The following is a 20,385-nucleotide window of genomic DNA, read 5'->3' as shown; positions in this document are numbered from 1 at the left end:
AAGATATTTTGAGTTGTGCTTTTCCTCCAGTTTTTAAGGTTCCTTTTAGAAAACAAGTTACTTAGTGACATTTTAGGAAGGAAAAGTATTCTGTTTAAGGGATATTTTAGGTAGGAAGAGATCCATCGTAGCTTTCCCCACCAGTGAGGACTCTTTTTTTTTTTTTTTTTTAATGGTATTGCTAGTCCAAATGACTTTTGGGAGACCAGATTCCTCTATGGATAAGGAATTAATGTTTATGAGTGTCCTATATCTTTAACAGATTTTGAAGGTGGGGAGTAAAGAAAACTCTGTGGGCTGTTATTGTATCAAGATGATAAGGAATCCTGTTACAAGAAGAATTGCTAGACAGAAAGGAGAGTAGCTTGCTATGACTTCTTTAAGTACATGGAGGGTAAGGAAAGGCATGGTGTCTTGTGTGTTAAATCAGAATAGATAAAGTTATGCCTGAGTTTGGTGCAGAGACTTTCAAAGACACTGTGTGAATGACTGGGAGCTGACTGATGTGCTGCACATGCTCCAGGACAGCATCGTATGTACTGCCATGTTTAATAACCTCCTTGTTTTTTCCTTCTCTTTCCAGAAAAAACAAAGCCAGCCTCAGATGAACCACAACCCCACAGCAGTGCCATCGGTCCTGTCATCGGGATAATACTGTCCCTATTTGTCATGGGAGGAATGTACTTTGTTTGCCAGCGAGTGGTGTGTCAGCGCTATGCTGGGCCCAATAGCCCCTTTCCACATGAGTATGTCAGTGGAACCCCTCACGTCCCTCTTAATTTTATTGCTCCAGGAAGTTCTCAGCATGGCACTTTTACTGGTAAGAACCCTAATGAGTATCATTACATTGTCTGGATATATTTTTTTTACAGGTTTTGCAGGTTAAGAGTCCTAGAGGCAGGGATTTCAAAGAGCAGAAATGGTGTTGTTGATCTGCTCTGTGGTTTTGGTGTAAATCTGTGATTTGGATGAGATTTGCAAGAACTACTAGATGCAGTTCACTAGGGACCTAGAAAATCATAGATTTTCAAATACATTTTTTTCCCTAGACTGCATGTACACATTTATCTAAAAAGATAGAAACTATAAAAATATTTTGACTGTGAAAACATCCCCTTTAACTTTCTGGTGTATGTAATGGAGTCTGCGTTTTGCATAATACTTCTTACTTGAGGCCTGCAAAACACTATGAAGAGTAGTGAACCATGCACAGTATTGGAAACTTAAGAATGCTTTGTGCCATTCAAGGTCTCAGTGAGAGCTCTGTTCTGTTCTTTGTGACTTGTACTCCGATGTCCTTGTTTCTGTCCTGTACATTCAAAGGTCTTCACACAGCTTTCCCCTGTGTGCTCAGGGTGGATAAGTTCTTTCGCAGTGGAAAGAAACAGAGAAAAGAAGTGAAGAAGCTTAGGCTAATGTAATACATAAAAGCAGGGGCTAAACATCCCTCCCCAAAGTTAAAACAACAAATGTGGAAGAACATAAGCAGTCTGGGTGTGGTTTTGCAGTCTGGCTGCTCAGTGCCTGAAATGTAATGAAAACATCCCCTCTGGTTTAGTCCATCTCTGAGATAAATTTCCTGTTTGTTTTGGACAAAGTATTTATATTCTCTCTGTGTCTCAGTCCTCCATCTGTAAAACAGCAAAACTTCTCTACCTTGAAAAGTAATCAAAACACCAATCCAGAGACTTGTATGCAGATATTAAGATGAGATTGAAGGACTTAAAAAGGCTGGGATATTCAGCTAATAGATAACAGCCCAGAGTAAACCCTTAAGTGATGTATTTTGGATGATTTTGCAAATGTAAAATATACTGTTCATAGAGGAAATAATAAATTCCTAGCTGAGAAGTAATATTTCTTATTCAGAAAGCTGTAAAGTAAATGGTCACCTGTAAACCTACCAGACAGTGTCAGAATGCAAGAAATCCATATTTCAGAGTGCTTAGTCTGTTTTTCCTGTCAGCTGAAAATCAGATAAATGATAAACTGAAAAATGACCAGTGAAAAGATGTGTCATTTCTTCATATAAACAAGATTTTGAGATGTGCTAACTGTTGGTTTCGTCTAGCCATGATTTTGAAGACAACCAGATACTCTTTCTTGCTTTTTAATGACTGTGCTCAGCTGTTCCTGTTTAAACTATGCTTTTATGGTTATTAAGAGGTTTTGTGGTAGGAAATAAAATTTGAGGATGAAATCATTGCAGGTGAAATCTTTGCAGTGGTGTTCTGAATTGGACTTCGTATAAAAGCTTTTTTAATTAAAGAAAGTATTAGTGGTTTTTAATCTGTAGCACTGTGGGTGCTGATCTAAGCTGTCGTTCTGATCCCTGTTCATATTTGTTGGGTTTATTTCCTAATCCTGCTGCCATAGATTTTTCTCTGTATTGTTGCGACAAATTACAACAGCTGAAAAATCTTACCATTGATGTTAATTCTAAAGAGAAGACATAATTTATTAATAGCATGGCATTTCAAAAAAGCTAAGTGGCCATAAATGATGCTCACAAACGGTCACTCTGCTTGTAATGTATATGTCCCAAGTCTCAAAAATTTCTGAAAACTTCCAAACTAAACTCTTTCATTAGCACTGGATATTCTGACAGGAAGAAGCTGAAAATCCATTGCCTGATTTAAGTGCATCACGGAATTAAACAGATTGGAGGATGTTTTCTTCCCCTTTTCCTGTCACTCAGATTTCCTTCGTTTTTCTTCTGTTGATTTTCAGTTTAAGCAGTTATTATTTTTTTTCAGTAAGAATAATTATTTTTTGCTCTTGTTCATGAATTTGCAGTTGAATTTCTTTGGATGGAAATGAAAAAAAATGAAAACTTTGTAGGTCTCTACCTTGTTTCTCTTGGGCAATGTATAATGTTTTGTTTTTTTTTTGTTTTGATTGTTTTTTGCGAATGCATGAGTTTGTTTAATTGGAAAATTTCTTAATTAACGATTTTGTGGAAAGTTTGGATCAACTGTTCTAGAGATTCCTTCCTCAGCAGACGGTGATAGTTGTTTGTGAGGAGTTCGCTGCTGCAGAGACACAATAGGTGATCTGAGGATGAGATGTTTTCTTTACATAATATAAAACTGAAAATATGTTGTTCCTTGTGATCCTGAAGTTTTTATATAAAAGATCATTCCAAAAGTGACAACCGAGTTGCATGGGTTTGCCAAGCTGTGGACTTGTTTTCTGTTTTGCATCGGTAGATGAAGTTGTGGTTTACCTAACCTTGCTTTTGTCTCTGTTTCACTGCAGGCATCTCTTGTGGAAAGTCTATGATTAGCTCCATGAGCCTCATGGGAGGAAGCAGTGGTGCCCCCTTGTATGACAGAAATCACGTTACTGGAGCTTCTTCTAGTAGCTCATCCAGCACTAAAGCCACTTTCTACCCTCAGGTGTGTCTTGAAAATATAGATGTGAATTAGATCCACTTCTCAAGAAAACGAAGATGAAAATTTTTGCTACTACATAGGAAGTTAATAACAGTTGTTCTTGGGTGGTACTGTTTATGAAAAATACAGGCCGAGTCCAACACCTGCTCAACTTCACAAAAGAGTTTTGTTGTATTTCACCAAGGTTACACAATGCTATATGATGTCTAAAACGTTTTGTTATTAGAGTGATACTCAGTTGGGTTGTTCCTGGGCACTTCTGTTCTTCTGTCTTGACTCCCTTGGAGATATCTTTGCACCTCTTTTGCTCTGTGTGAACTCTGATGTCAGTGGCCCAATGACATTTTGTGCTGTATAATACAGCAGGCACACATGGAATGAAAAGACAAGGAGTAGAATGAAAATGCATAAGAAATAAGCTCAGCGTGCTCTTTACCTGAAGTGTTGATTATTGATTCAAAGAACCAAGTGTTCACACTGGGAGAAAATCCTGGTACTAGAAGAGGTGGTTATATTAGTGTTTTTTTAGCTATAACTTAACCTGTTTCTGGCTTTTAACTGTTGGAAGTGACAGAATTTTAGTCCCCAAATCAATTTCTTGAGTTCAAAGATGTACAGTATGAATGGAAAAGAAGCTCTAAGAATATATAGGAGAGATCAAAGTTTACTCATTGCCAGTATTTGGTCATATGACATTTTCCTTAGTGCTTTTGAGCAGGAAATTCATTCACTTTTGTTTGCACAAGCTTGTAATATTAATCTTCTAGCTACTGAGGTGGTTTTTCATTAGTGTTTAATTGGGAGCCTACATGTTGTGTGGGTGTATGTGCCTTTGTGTTTACATGTAAACTGTTATATTACATATGGACATTTTGATTGATAGTGTTTTGCCTAGTGACAAGCATGTTCTCTCCCCTTTAAGAAGGGTAAAGATGGAGGAGAGACGACTGTGAGCTTATTAATTGAAAAGGTAAAATTGGTTAGACTTATTTTCTACATTACCTTCTCACTGAAGCCAAGCTAGTCATGGCTAGCAGATACTGGAATTCAGCGGGCCTCCTAATTTAGTTTGTCTCATGCTTCACCAGCATCTCTGAAACTTCCTGAACAATTTCATGCTAGTACATGGTTGTTGTGTCAGTGCCACACTAAAAAGGATGAATAGAAAAAATGTAGGTGGATTTATTTAAAAGAAAAAATCTTAAATCTTGAAAGACAAAAGTAGCCCAAAAGCTGATCCCGGCTCTGCCATTATATAGTATCTACATTTGTCCCAGACTCTTCCATTAGGCTGCTGGCCTAAACTAACCTGGTTGCTACTGGGAATTCTTCTTCCATCCTTTCAGTTCAGGGCTTTGTGAGCCAGGACTTTCAGGGACAATATCAGCCTTTTGTTTAGGAAAGGTGGGGTGCCAGATTCTTATACAGAGGCTGTTGTGAGGGCTTTGCTACTGCTGATCCAAATGTTTTGGTCAGTTCTACCTGGTAACTAATTACCTAGCTTCACATTAACAACAAAAACAAGTGGTCTGAGCATCTAGATGTTTTGGCTTCCCCTTACTGCCCAATATTTGTTTAATACACCTTAGTAGCACTGATGGATAGTCTGATACAGACTAGGGAAGAATTGGCAATTATGCCAGTTTATATATCTGAGAACCTGGCCACAGGCATCCTGGCTGACACTTTTTGCTGTATTTTATTTGAATGTGGAGTGGTGTTGATGCAGGTCAGGATAGATCAAGAGGATTCAGAAGTAGAGTTCTGGAAGAGATTCTTGGGGCAATTAGTTATCATCCCCCACAGCTGGCAATGTGTGGTATTCAAGCTTGTCTGCCTTCACATGAAGTCTGGATGCAGGGCTTGACATTATTAGTCACATTATCAGTATTATTGTGGGTGCTGATGAGCTCAGCTCAATGGCCAGGAGTCATTTTGATAGACACCGCACAGTGAAGACCTAAAGGATGATCTCTACTTCAATGATCTTACAGTATTACTATGAGAGAAGGACAGAGGCTGAGGAAGGATGCTGTCACAGTTACTGTGGCAGGCTGTAGCTCAGCAGAATGCCCTAGAGAGGCTGCTCAGAAGATGCTCACAACAGTAGCAAGGCCTTGCCATCAGCAGCGATGCAATGGTTTTCTGCATTGGAAGGGATGAAGCACTCTCCGTAGTTTTAGGCCACTGTCCTGCTGGTCATGTCACAGGTTCTGCTTCCTGCTAGAGGGGTAAGAACCCTAAAGGGGTTATATTTATCCTGAATCATAACAAGCTGTTGATAACCCTTAATCTATGAAAACAATCATGTACATGCACATACAGGCTAGGGCAGGCTGTAACTATTTCTTAGCTCCTAGGCTCTTTGCATTGTGAACTGTGCCAAACTGGGCCTCCTGACCCTGCTATTGTATGGTGGTAAGTTTAAGACCTGGGGGTGGAACAGACTTTATTTCCTATTAGCATTTGCTGAGGATGATGTCAGTCCTTACGTCCAAGGAACTGCACTGACATTCAGAAAAATTGGGTCCAGTTTCCAGCTTTACGTCAGCCTTCCAGCAGCACAATGAGCGTAGCAAGGAAGGAAATTCCCTTTACCACGAGAACACACAAGACCTGCAGTGTACCTAAGCCCAGAGTAATCTCTCACAGTGAACTTAGGTGACCTTTAAAAAAAAATGCATTAATCTACCCAAACAGCAAGGAGAGGAAAGTAAAATAAGGTAGAGTGACCTGTTGAAGACATGAGTAGTATTTTCAAAATAAATAGAGTTGTATAATGAACTCAAACTTACATATTGCTTTTTATTTTTCCTAGATCTTGAACCCACCTCCGTCCCCGGCTACTGATCGCTCCCTGTATAATGCAGAGATGTTTTATTCCTCAAACATTCCTTCAACCACGAGATCTTACAGGTACAGCTCAGATAAAAAGACCTGATAAATTTTCGTTGACCTGTCCTTTAGTTTTGGATCTTAAGCAAAATGTTCTTGTTTGTACATTGTTGGGTTTTTTTTGAACAAGGTAAAAATGCCACCTTTCCCTCTGCTCATAAATGACCATTCAAATTGAGATTATGCCAGCTGTGACCTTAAACAATGGATTCGCATCTTTTTTTGACATAACAGGGTTTAACACCTTTCAACACAGTGTTGCTGATTAAGAATAAAACATGTGCAATGTATATATTGCTTAGTTATGGTGCCTTAGCATCCTGTGTAGAGAATTCTGGTGTTTTCTGTTAAAACTCTGGTGGTTTGACCTATTTGTTAGTGACTGGACTAAATGGTCACGGTGGTCTTCTCTGGCTGTCCAGATCTATAGATCCATCTGGTCAGGGACTGTCATAATGCTCTGCTGGCTGTGGGTGACTGTGCCATTCAAATTTAGCACAGTTCAAGTACTTCTTGTTGGTTTCTATCAAAGCCAGAGTTATGTGCATACAGGATGAATAAAGAGCTCTCTTGACTGGGAACACAAATTCTTTTTCAATCTCTGTTTTCCTTTTCCCCAAACTACAACTAATGCCTGTGCATTTTCTTTGCAGGCCTTACCTTATACGAGGGATAGCTCCACCCACAACCCCATGCAGCACAGATGTGTGTGACAGTGACTATACTACCAGCCGATGGAAGGCCAACAAATACTATATAGATTTAAATTCAGACTCAGACCCTTATCCCCCTCCACCCACACCTCGCAGCCAGTATATGTCGGCAGAAGAAAGTTGCCCTCCGTCTCCTGCCACAGAACGAAGCTATTTTCACCTCTACCCCCCTCCACCCTCTCCTTGTACAGACTCCTCATGACCTCAACAGAAGGAACTTTTCCTGTAAATATTTTTAAATATGAACAGATTTAAAATATATATTTTATGATTTAAAGTTAAATAGGGGTGGGAATTTTTTTTTAAAATGTGAATAAAAATGGGTGGGAGGGATGGGGCTGTGAAAATTGTACAGAGGAAGAATATTTATAAAATTGATTTTTTTAACTTAATTTCCATTCTTTTGTGCCATATTTGCCTTTTGAAATCATGGAACTGACTTAATCTCCAAAGGACTGGGGGGTGGGTGGGGGATGTTGAGCTTTTTTGGATTTTGTCACCTTTTTATACGCAAAATGTGTGTAATTATTTTTACTAATGTGAAAAAAGAAAGTTAAGTGGCTTGTGGGAGGAGAACACTAAAGAAAGACTAATACTCTTGGAGAAGACATGCTTAAATAGAATTGTTTGTCAGTATCTCATCCTTTCTCCACCACTGGGACAAAACGTGCAAAGAGTACCACTGTCAGATGCTCCTATTTCAAGTGAGCTGAATGCTTCCGAGCAGAACTTGTATATGGAGACTTGGATTTTGAACCTCGCTCTCCATTTGCTCAGCACTGAACTAAAAGAACCCTTCTTTTAGCCAAACCTTCCAGCTTAATTATGCCCCCAGTTGTGTCCTAACTCATGCCAACAGTGCATGTTGCCAGTTCTGGAACTGATTCTAGCTAGAAATATATCCAGCCCCAAAAAGCTTATTTTAGCTCCAGTCAGTTCCCCACTTTGAATGCGTGGTAGTAGAAGCAGTTATACTGACCTGTCACAGAGATCAAGGGGCTCTTGACATAGCTTTTCAGCAGAGAGAAATGCCTGATGAGCTGCAGCTTTGCTCAGACTCGCCATTTTAATGGTGATGAAACCAAGCTCCTTCATCCTTTTCTAGCAGCCACTTCATTGTGAGGCTTTGGTGACTTGTGTGAGAAGGAGCTGTGATAGTCAGCTGCTTCTCAAAAACCAGCGGTACTTCAGTTTTTACCCGAAAGTCCAGTAATTCACTGTGCTGCATCTCTGAGGTGTTTACCTGTGTTGAACTGATCAAAGAATTGCTTCGTCTTTGATGTTCGTTTCACAAAGTGGGATGATATGGTGACCTGTGTTCATTTAAATGAGAAAGCTGTTGCTTATTAATCTGTGTTTGTAGAAAACGTTACCTGCCTAGCTCAAAAACAAAACGCCTGCCATTTGAACAATTTAGTCATGTCATCAAAATTTTCCACCAAATTAGTTCAGGTTTAGAAACATAAAAAGCACAGGAATTAGAGAAGACATACTTCTGATTCTCTTAAAATAATAATAATAAAACAACAAACTCCTGTATCCTCAGGACACCACGATCATTGAAGTGCTCATGCTTCCAGCTCCTACCAAAAAACCCCTTTGTGAATGGGGGGCTAGAATCCGTGCCTTTTACAATATCGGAGATTTTTTTCTGCTTTGATTCTTCTCTTGCTGTAACAACAAGGATTGGGTATTGCATGTCACTCACAAATCCAGCTCTGATGATGATAAAATCCAGCTCTGATGATGACAATGTGAGTGCCTACCTGGACATCTGAGGGAAGATCTGAATATGCAGACCTGCACCTGTTTCTGCAGCTGCTGAATAATAGATGTGTTAGGTCTTTGACAGCCTTAATATTGTTGGCAATGACGAAAAATTTTTCTTTTTTGAATTTAATTCATATTTGGTTTGGGGTCTTAGGAGCTGGGACCACAGTGTTCTGATCCAGTTTGTGTTTCCAGATTTGTTAGTGCAGATCTGTCTTCCAACCTACATTGCTCAAGGATAATATTTGTGCTGGCACCGGTGTATTACTGAAACTTTTTAAGTAGCTTTTATTACCTTCACGGCTAAACTTTCACTTCTGAGATTCACGTTTGGCACAAAGATGATGCCCACCATTTTCTTTGTGGAGAAAAATACAGAATTGGAGAATACAGCATTGGAGTTCGGAGTTTAAGAATGGATTATCTTCTCCTATCCCCTGTCAACATTAGTAACTATAGCATGCCAGGAGAGACAAGGTCATAGATTGTTACTCTTAGGATGACTTGGCAGATCTCTGAAAATGTGTCAATGATTTGGTAAAACAAAAGAGCGCTTTCATGTGATCGTGTTTCAGTGAACTAAATCATGACTTTAGATTCACAGATATTTTATGTATCACATCAATCATATGAAGGAATACTTGTCCTGTGTTAGAGCAGTTGGTCTAATTTCACATCATCTGTAGTTTTGTGCATAACCATTTGCCACTTACAGTGAATGCATTAACTGTTTCATGTTACAGTCCTAGCTTAGAACCACATCATATTAATTTTCCTGTGTTCTTGTGATGACACTGGATGAAAAATTACCTTTTTTTTTTTAATTAAACCACTGGTCATTTTAAAGAGCCACAACTGTAGCAATCCTAACCACTTCATCTTGTATCCTAGTACAAAGTTTGGAGTTGAATCCTTGAAAATTAGCAGTTGTGCTGAGAGTTAAACTGTCTTAAGGGTCAAATTCTTTTGGACCTTAGGTATTCAGTAGGAAGCAATCACTTTCTGAATGGAATGAACTAAGCATGAATGAATTAAGTCTCTTATTTCAGTTGGACGTTCAGATTCTCTTGCTGCTGATATTTGCTGAGAAATTACTTCATCTGAGGGACTTGAGGTTTTGTGATCAGAATCTAAGTTCCACTCTGCTCCATACTATTGATTAAAAGCCTTTCTAAAAAGAACTTGTATGCAAATTTAGCATCAAAACATTTAAATACTAAAATATTACTTTTGATTGCTGTAGGGTATCTACTATAAAAGGATTAATGCACTCCTGGTGTCAGAAAATATATTTTTGAATGAGAGGAGCTGCTTCTCCCCAGAACTATCTCCCAACGAGTTTTTAGTGAAGCGTGGTTTCTATCCTGTGAGCTTTCTGGCTAAAACTTCGAAAACAGATGCTAGTTTCTTCTAGATCAGGACGAGGGAAAGAGTTGCATGGAATTACTGAATGCATATGATGAATTGTAGCATTTCGGGGCTAAACAGGAAGTAAGTGGGGAAGCGCTGTCTAATTGAGGTTTAAGCATAATTCTACTACTGCAAAAATGTAGTCTGAGAAAGCAGGCTGAAATATCCCAGGAGTTCTGCCCTGAGAATCTGCAGGGGGATGCATGCGACTAGACTAGCTGTGTGAATTGTGAGTACTTGTATCAGTTTATTCAAATGTTTTCCAAGCCCATTATGACTACATATCACCACTTAAAGCAGCTCAGGATGTAATATAGAACAGCGTCTGGATGGCAGCTAGTGATAGGCAAATGATCGGGTTGATTCTGTGTCACGTTGAAAGGACAGATGTCCTAGCAGCTGATTTGCCTTCCAGTGCAGTCATAAAAGCTGCTACTAGGGACATCTTCTCTTTGTCTTTGTCCTGTTTGCAGAACAGATGTAGCAGCAGTGTGAAGCTGTAAGGCAAATAAGCAGACTTAAAATTAAATCATGGTCTTCAGTACTGAAGTATCCTTTAATTTCAAGCAAAGGATTTGTGTAAATTATGGATGGACTTCAGCTGGACTGATCAACAGACACCGCACCCTGAAATTTACAGTGGGTGTCATTGATTCGTTCACCACTGCTGGATGATTTTGAGGAAACTTTGTTAGCATTGCCTAGTTGTTTTAGTGTTTCAATTTGCCTGCTTGGACAGATTGCCAAAGAGCAGTCAAGCTAAGATTAAGTCTGTATGTACAACAAACTGTTTTCTTCAGAGTAATGTCAGAGTACAAAATGTCCCAAAAAATGAAGTTGTGCCATTATCATCATGATCTAAAGAGGAAAGGTGAAATAATCGAAAAATTTCTTCTTTTCAATAATGGGTTTGACTTTTTGGTAATAAAGTTTGATCACTCTGGTTTGCAAAGAGTGCAAGCACTCCCTTAAAGTTCTGATTCTTCTCAATGTAACAACAAAATGGTCTCTCTCTCTTCAACATGTCCCACACAGCTGGGATAGGCTTTTTGGAGATCTGCAGGTCCAAGCCCATTTACCCTGGACCTATATTTAGTCTGATATTTAGAAGGTCATACGCTAGATATAAGACTCATATTCTTCCATTTTTATGGGGGTCAACTAGTCATAGTTGGATTCTGGGGCTTTTGAAACTCTTTAAGTGTCTGGGCACAGCAATGAACAAGGATTTGGAGGCAGCAGCACTCAGTAGGGGCTTGTCATGATGGGCTGATGTCAATCCCACGAACATTTCTCCATTGGCCATAGGGTAGATCCCTTTACTAGAGAGAACTCTATTGCTGCCCTTCATTAGAGCCTGTGGAGCATGTTGTAGTACTTTATGAGTGTGGTCAGTCAGACTTCACAAAAGTTGTATCTTGTTTGCTTCAAGCATTATCAGAAGCAGATCTTTTCTGATGTCAGTCATTTTGTTGGGGTATGTGTTCAGTCACTCCAAATGAGTAGTTGTGCTTATAATTGTACTACAAGTGATATCCATTAATGTCAGGAAATGAAAACAGAAGGCAGGCATGTTCCCAATAATTAATAACACACAAGAGTGCCTGGCATGGCGCCCTGAGTTAGAAATAACATGTTTGTTGCTACAGTGCTGAGGGACATTTTATAAACTTCGTTATTTGGACTGAGCCTTAGACAAGGCACAGTCAAAGATGACAGTCGTTTGCAGATCACATATTCAGTTATTTCCATGCTCAGTTATGAGTGCATTATAAATGTTGAGTGCAGTCCTCACCAGAAGTTTGACTTCTCTGTAAAAGACTCAGGGAAGGCTGTGTCCTAAATGCTGAAAGTGCCTGCTGGTTCTGTTACTCTTCCATTATGCGTTGCAACGTTTTCTTTTCATCATTAAATGTAAAAAGCCCTTTCTTCATTTATGAGGAGTTTAGATAAACACCTCAAGATATTTATGAAATGTTAAAAGAAATAGTCTTATACATAGGTATTTTCAGTGCTGTCACGTCTGCTAGCTCTCCCTCCAGAAAACAATTTACAAAAGTTTTTTTTTTTTTTGTAAAGGGGATCTTTTATTTACTACATTTACTTTGCAGTTGGCCAACTATGCTGTGGGTCTCTTCACATAAAATCATAACCCCTGGGCAAGGGGTTGGGAGTGGGGGAAAGGAAAAGTTGATTTTAAATGAGCCTACTGATAGGAATGATGGAAACCAGTCTGATACAAACGGCTCCTGCATTCCACAACAAAATTCCTCGTGTGCCACATGCTGACCATGCTCCCAGCTGCCCGAGGCAGCAAGTCAGCCTACCTTGGCTGTTTGCAGCACAACCCACAGCCCTCATTGCAGCTCACCTCAGGAGTCGGGGGCTTGGTTCTCTCCAGAATCCTGGTGGCTAAAAGACCGCAATCCCCATTCCTAAACGGGACGTTTTATATTCACAAAATACATGCAGAGGACATGACTTGAAGGAGTTATCAGAGGAGAAAAGCGACTTTTGACAGCCACAGTGACAGCCCAATTCACCAGCATTCACGTCTTTGAAAAGCAAGTACTCCCACTGATGCCCGTTTCTCTAAGAAAAGAGTAATGCTGCTCTTGTGACAGCATTCCCAGGGTAGCTCCGTTTGACAAAGGGAGTAATGTTCCAGTTTGGTTTGTACAGAGATCCTGCAGCGTGTAAATAAGTATGGAAGAGTTTTAGTTGCAACTACAGCTGCAATAGTTGTAAATGGAATTAATCAGCCTAAAGAGATAAAAACAAAAGCTGTTGAAAACAGGAGGACTGCTTTGCTGTTGGATGTGACATTTGGAGGGCATCATAAAGAAAAACTCTAACCCAGACTGCTTTCTTACTTATCTAATTGTATTGTAATTGCTGCTATTGTAAATGTACATGAATATACAAAGACTACCAAGAATTTTTATGATAAACCCACACAATCTTTTTTATATTTATATTAAAATGTGTATTCTGCAAAAAGCCTAATAATTACAGATTTATGTGTATCATTTTGTAGAATTTGTTACTACAAAGGACAAGCAAACCCAATACTTAAGTGCCTTGTGTATTTTAAACAGCTCAGACATTGACTGGGGAAAGAAGTAAAGCCTTAAATCACGAATGTCCCCAGAATCATACGTTGATTATACTCCCCTGGTTCTAACACAGCATCATGTTACTGCTAGGGTTCTCCTCAGTTAAAATACATACAGCCTCAAGTGGAAGTGAAAGCTGACAACTTTTGATTTTTTTTTGAGCGTATTTATCTTAAGTTTGTACTAGATCAGAATTTGTCTCAAATGCATTATTTCAAGTGGACTTTTATATATTCGTATCTGTTTCAACAGCAATCTTGACACCTGTTAAGTACATAACATTAAAAAGAAATGCTAACAAGTGATACTTATGTATTTGGGGATTAAATTGACATTATTTTCAGATTGTCACTGCAGTACTGTTCATTAAAGCCATTTATTGTGTTACAGCAAGTCTTTACCAATTGTTTTTCCAAATATGGCCTTCCAGCATACAAATGAACCTAGTGGTAAAGTCTTAAGAAAAATTTCTTTTGAGGCTTTCCTCACTTAAGACAATTACACATCAACAATTTTCTGGTCATGAAACTGCAATGTTTCTTTATGTTAACAAAACTGAAGTCTTGTTTGAAGTAACTGATATTTTGTATAAATATATGTAAGGATAACAGATTCTGCATTTGTACTATAGATTTTGTGGATTTTGTTTTATAATAAATACTTTTAAAAGATTCAATTAGCAGCTCTTTTTATGAACAATGATGTTTCATCATCTACAGTAGAGACAACTAACCAGTGTATCACAATTGTTTTAGATACTGTTTGGTAAGGATAGTGTTGCTCTGTCCTTGTTTTCATTTTAAAATATATAGAGCAAGGAGGTGAAGAGGTTGATTGGAAAATTGATTGTCTTTAAGATTACAATTGTTAGCACACTATAGAGTCTACCACAACATTGTCGGCATCGTTACCTTGTAAAAAAAGTCGCACTTCATAGCAATAACCTCTGTGGTTTTGCTAGACTGGATGAGATCTGTATTTTTTTTTTCTTTTTTAACGTATTTTTTTCAGGCAGGTGCAGTTAAAATGAAAGCCAAACTGAACAGAAGCCCACTTCTCCTTGATAATAAACTTACTTAGAGGATCAGACCTAGAGACTCAGGAGTTAGCGTTGGGTTGAAAAAGACTGAGTAATATGTGCTCTTGGGAGCCCGCTGTCGTGACATGGGCATTGTGAGAAATAGTGTTCACTGGAAATGCTTAGAATCGCTCAGACCATCTGCATCAGACCCCAGAACTGCTTTTCAGAGCTCAGGCACTGTCAAATGACCAACAGGTGTAGGGACAAAAGTTCCACGGTCTTAAAACAGAGAGGATTGTATTTCCTTGCCGTAACCTCAGTGAGACATGACTGCAGCTAAGGTTGGGGAAAGAAACTTGAAGAGGCATAGGCTGACTTTCCACCTTGTTCATAAAACTATGGAGAGGGCTGCTGACAAAGAGACAGCATCTTCTCTTCCAGTTTTGCTAAAGGGTTACCTCTGGCTGAAGAAGGTAAGTAGCAGTCATTTTAAAAGGAATTCTCACTTCTTTTCTATGTTCTGCATCATTTAAAGTAGTTTCAAATGCTTTGAATTACTTCTTTTGAAAACGGATTAGTGATTTGTTTGGTTGGTTTTTGGTTATTAATTGGAGTAGCATTTTCTCTCTCATATTATAGCAACCGCTTTTGTTTTTAGGAATCTGTCTAATTATATACTTCTTAATATTTAAAACTAGACAGGATTATTATGTGGTATTTTCTCTGCATGGGGGGATACTCTGTAGCATGCAATGTAAGAGATCAGACAATTCATAATTCTCTCCTACATGAATGAACAAAAACCCAGAAACACTTTATACTTGTATTATCTTCCAAAACTCAGGAACTTAGGTGTCTACAAAGACTGAAATCTTCAGCATTACCAGCATTTCTCTCATACAAGTGAAGTAGTTTAGCTACTATCAACTTAAATTCTATATAATGTTTGACCTATTGCCTCATAGGTCCTTTTTCTGTCTATAAAACAAGTTTCTGTCTGTGATGTTTACATAAACGTAAGTGAAACTCAGTGCGTCTGCTAATCTTTGACAAAGTAAAGCTGAGTTATCATCATTAAGTGTCTGTTTTTCCACAGGTCTCAGTGCATCTGTGATTTCACAGAAAGACTGAGGATTTATAAGAATAAGCAGTTCTGTTAGTTCGTAACTGTGGAGTGACAGAGAATTGACTGTGAAACAAAGATTAGGTAGAAGACATAAATCAAAAAGGATAAGGAAATACTCCAGGTATCCATGAGACAGGTTCCTCAAAGACACGTCAGGTACGTCAACAGGCTAGAGAGAGCAGTCAATCCCCCCAAATATGCAAAGAACATCCATCGGAGATCAAAGCCTGCAGTTATGGCAGAATTGTTCTGCTAACACAGACATAACTTATCCCATTTCACAGACATATCCTATCACAAGGTAATAGTTCTAACAACAAATGACGTATCTGTAAAGCTGTATGTATCTGCGTGTCAGCAATACTTGGAGCTGCAGAGAAATTTAAAATTAGAATCTGTATTTGGATTTCAAAAATCTCTAGCATCGTAGTGTCTGAAACTCATACTTGGAGACAAAAGGTTTTTTTTTTTTTTTAAGTACCTTAAGGCTGGGGAGGAGATAAAGCATGCGCAGGAAAGAACAGTGATATGTATATATTAACAAAATCATGTTACAGGCATCTAAAGTACAAAGCCAGTCTAGGCCAGAAACCCATAACCAACCACCCATGGACCAAATGTGATAGCTCAGCAGGTGTGCCATGTACAGGCACACAAAGGCTCAATGTTTTGCTCAAGATGGGGTAAAAGGAAGATCCAGGAACAGAATACAATTTTCAGGGTCCTGATGCAGAACCCAGATTATTTCCCCTTTTGCTTTAAGGCTGCATCAGCCTTGTTAAAAGGACCATTGGGCATACAGGCAGATTGATACAGGAAGATAGCTTTACAATTGTTCCTACCACAGCTGACTCTTGAATCCTACAATAAGCCTTCATTGCAGTAATACTACATATATGTGTATATATATTTTTTGGTATGTGTGTGCACTGAAGAAAACAGCATCTCTGCTAAGCAACTTTGTCTGTGTAGCTATAGCAGCAATTTATTTGGTGCCTGATCCAGTAACTATGAGGGGGAATCTCATCCAACGTGATGAAGAATGGGAGAGGTTGACAACGCCCCTGACTATAGCTCATCAGTGGGTGAGATTAATCATTAAAGGAGCCAGCTCTTGTCAATTTGACATGTGCTTTTCTCCCAGCTTTATTATGCTTTGGTATGCTTATACTTAATTTTTTTTGCATTTCATTTAGTACACTCATGTTTGGATTGTTTGCATGTTGCTTAGGATGCTTATGCTTAAATCATTTACATTTTGCTTAGATATAGATGTTTGTGTAGTTAAGGCTCACTGCTACAATAGAATTGCTGCTACTTGGCACTCAGTTCATTGCCACTTTGTTGTCTAGTATCCAAAGAACCCTGTTGTGCTGTGACATTTTTGGCATACTGGGAAGGATAGCAGGCACAAAATGACTAACGATAAATGGAATGCCTTGGAGGAGATGTCTGAAGGGGTGTTGGAAGGGACTGTCCTGTAGTCAGGACTGGACCTGATCAAATTGCTCTGACCCTGCTAATGTTTGGGAACAATCTGTGGGCTGACATTAATGCCAGAAAAATAAATTAGGCAAAGAAAAAGGAAGGTCTGATCAAACTTCTATGTTGCTGTTGGAGGGTGTCTGAGAATGATAAAGATGATTTATAAAGAAAAATTGAACAATTAGAATCTGAGTTCCAGGTTTAATGAAACAATATCAGAACAGGAAAATGGATGTGAAAAATCTCATGACCACTATACAATTTGGGGGAGATCAGATTGAAAATCGTATCATTGAAAAATCCTCAAAAGAAGGATGAACAACCCCAATCCTCCATTTTAGTGGCAGATCTGGAAGGTGGGGATGGGAATATTTGGTCATCCAGTGACAATGAGGGGGGTTCTACTGGCAAGTAGGTAGTCTGGTATCCAAAGAACCGTGTTGTCCTGTGACCCTTATGTTTCACTATCATGAGACCGGTTTGGCTTTTTAGAACTAAGTTAATCACTCATACATTTTCTTCTTTGGAGGTAAACACAGAAGGTTTGCAAATCCAGAGATGAGAATCGGGAAAATGCAAATACCCAGGAGGATCAAAGGATCTTATACAAAAACAAACAAACAAATGCTGTCCTTATATCCCTTATTTGCAGACATCTGCATGGTGCCAGGGCAAGGGCATGGGGATGATTTAGCATTTCAGGGAGAAGAGACACAGTAAAGTGAATCCTCAACATGTCTTTCCTCCTATCCTTGTCATCAACCACAGCATAAGTGCAGGCATTTTGGGCTGCTTTTGTTTACAGACTGTGATGTTTGACAGCAGCTGGGAATAATTTCTCCCATGTAGACTGTTTTGCTTGTCTCTAACAGGAAGTATGCAAGCACCTGACCTGCCTGTAGAAAACATGGTCCTTTGGCCTGGAGCGGCCTGTGTTTGGCTCTTCATTTCTAACAGAAAGGCATTAGTTTACCCAATGATGTGACTCCTGCCTACTGCTTGGTGTTTAAACAGTTCTGACAACTGATTCTTTGGTGTTGCTGAAAACAGCGTCTATCTATATTTATCTATGTTTATATATATACACATGGACTTCCCTGTCCCTCACTTCTGTGCTGTCCTTTTTTTGAGAACACATATAGAGAATCATAGAATGGTTTGGGTTGGATGGGACCTTAAAGATCATCTAATTCCAACCCCCTGCCATGGGCAGGGACACCTCCCACCAGCCCAGGTTGCTCCAAGCCCCATCCAGCCTGGCCTTGTGCATTTCCAGGCATGGAGCTTCCACAGCCTCTGTGGGCAGCCTGGGCCAGGGCCTTACCACCCTCTGAGTGAAGACTTTCATCCTAATATCTAATCTAAACCTACCTGCCTTTTAGTTTAAAAGCATTACTGATTGTCCTGTCACCACACCCCCTGACAAAGAGTCCCTCCCCAGCTTTCCTGCAGCCCCCTTTAGGCACTGGCAGGCTGCTGCAAGGTCTCCCCAGGGCCTTCTCTTCTCCAGGCTGAACAACCCCAGCTCCCTCAGCCTGTCTTCATAGGAGAGGTGCTCCAGCCCTTTGATCATCTTCATGGCCCTCCTCTGGACTTGTTCTAATATGTCCATATCTCTACATGTATTTTCTTTCTCTCTATTTGTAACTGCTACATATGCTTAGATGTGAATGTTTGATTATCTAAAAATTAACTCTTCTTGACCCTTCCCCATTGAAATCAACCCCCACACATACAACCAAGCCAAGCCAGATTCCCAGAAAGAAAATATACATTTGCTACCTTGTTGTTCAGTTCTGTACTGTCCCTTTTTTGAGCTTTGTTCTTTGCCACAGGCTTAAATGGCTGTGATGAACCTTGTGTCCTTTTGAAGGCTTCAGACATGAGACAGATTAGGCTTAAGCTACACTGGTATGATGCTGTGGGGAAGCATAGGCTGGTGCAGGACCTAGAAGACCTGGAAAAAGCCAGACTCTGGGCTGGGAGCTTGCAAATAGCCTGTCCAGGTAAGGCCTGCTCTAAACTGTGCTGTTCATCATGAGGTTGCATAAACCCAGAATGTATTTCAATAAGAATGAGATCAATTTTCTGGAGATGCTTTTGCCTCTCCTGTCTGGGAGGATGGCCTTTGTTCTTCTCATTAATTAAATAATTTTGGTCCTCTTCTGGCATAGAAAATCAGAAGCATTAAATGTCCATAATCTCAGACCCTGCATATGAGTGATGTGAGAAAGCAGTGTCTAACTCATTACTCAAATGAGAAAACATAAGTAATTACAGCCCAGTGTCCACTCCTAGCTCCTCTTGTTATTGCTTTCTGTACATTGTGTGGGCTCTCGCCATCACACCTCAACAAAGGTCTAGAAAATATCAGCTGTGGCAACCCCCAATTGCAAAATAGATATATTCTCACTCCATCCCATGGGCAGGTGCTGAGGTATCCGAGCATCTTCACTTGGCTGCTGCAAGGGAAAATGTTACCCTTCCCCTCCAGATGGACCAGCATTAATGAGACATAGAAGAGCTGCCCGTCTAGAATTTAACTTTTTAGTGGCAGATTGAGTTTATGATGGAAAATTAGTGAGAGAGCATCTTAATGCATTAGTTCTTTGCCCCTCCCTGTGCTCCTTCCCTTGTCCCCACCCCTCTTCCACCACTGAGACAGAGTACTTACATTTCTTATCCAAACATGCCACCTACTGTTGGCATGGGAAGCATGGTATAGTCAGTAAAGGCAGTGCATACATTAACCAAACTAGATGCAATGCTTATTTGCATTGCAAAACCAAGCGAAGGACCTGGGTATCACAGGTTAGTCTGCTCTCTGCCGTCGTGGAAGAATCATACCATGTAAATGCCATGGAGTAGCAAGGCCCAAACCTCGACAAACTTACAGCCTACCATGATGTTATTCAGAGCTGGAGCACTTAACAGACACTGCCTGAACAATCCCTTTTCAGCCTCCTGCTGAGTTTCTAACAGAGCAGGGGTGGAGTCAGTGGAGGTAGGAAAAAAATGGTGTTCGAATGGTACTGGAAGTGCAAAGCAACACTCAGTGGCTGCTTAGTAAGAGTAGTGTTAGCGAAGAAGGACTAGAGGAAATGGTTTCATAAGAATGAAATAATCATCTCTAACTTTTTTTTACTGACCAGAGTAGCGTTTAGATGAGTGTATACTGGAGAGAAAGTGTTAAACCTCCTAGAGAAGAAGAGACGTGTTTAGAAGCAATGCAGAAACTAATCCTTCCTGCCCACCCCACTCCCCCACGTGGCTGAAAGTGAATCAGACTTGCCTTTGCTTCTCCCTCCTCTCAGTTTCCTAATAGCTGGATGAGAAAAGGGAAGAGGGGATTCCTCAGAGGCAGTTGAGGGAGAAAGCTGTCTCCTACCATTGGAAATCCATGCCCAGGAGGAAGGTGGATGGTCCTTGAGGTTGGAGGAGGATAGCAGGAGCA

At 39.7% G+C, this 20,385-nt stretch overlaps 1 protein-coding gene across 4 annotated transcripts in view; it reads left to right on the top strand.

The window, feature by feature from the left end:
* Window positions 1-13,986, top strand: part of LRP5 (LDL receptor related protein 5) — a 170,364-nt gene extending 156,378 nt beyond the window's left edge. For 3 of the 4 annotated variants that reach the window (XM_013185662.3, XM_066997956.1, XM_048059682.2), the window contains exons 20-23: window positions 584-820; window positions 3,259-3,398; window positions 6,214-6,311; window positions 6,944-13,985. In XM_013185662.3, the coding sequence (XP_013041116.1) occupies window positions 584-820; window positions 3,259-3,398; window positions 6,214-6,311; window positions 6,944-7,205 (737 nt within the window). In that variant the 3' untranslated portion in view covers window positions 7,206-13,985. Of the gene's footprint in view, window positions 1-583; window positions 821-3,258; window positions 3,399-6,213; window positions 6,312-6,943 lie in introns of all 4 variants that reach the window. The other variant, XM_048059683.2, reaches the window with a different exon arrangement.
* The last annotated feature ends 6,399 nt before the right edge of the window (window positions 13,987-20,385 follow it).

The sequence above is a fragment of the Anser cygnoides genome, chromosome 5 (genome assembly GCF_040182565.1).
Source record: "Anser cygnoides isolate HZ-2024a breed goose chromosome 5, Taihu_goose_T2T_genome, whole genome shotgun sequence".
NCBI lineage: Eukaryota > Metazoa > Chordata > Aves > Anseriformes > Anatidae > Anser > Anser cygnoides.
The sequence above is the reverse complement of the archived record's forward strand: the minus strand, read 5'-3'. Positions and strand labels throughout refer to the sequence as shown.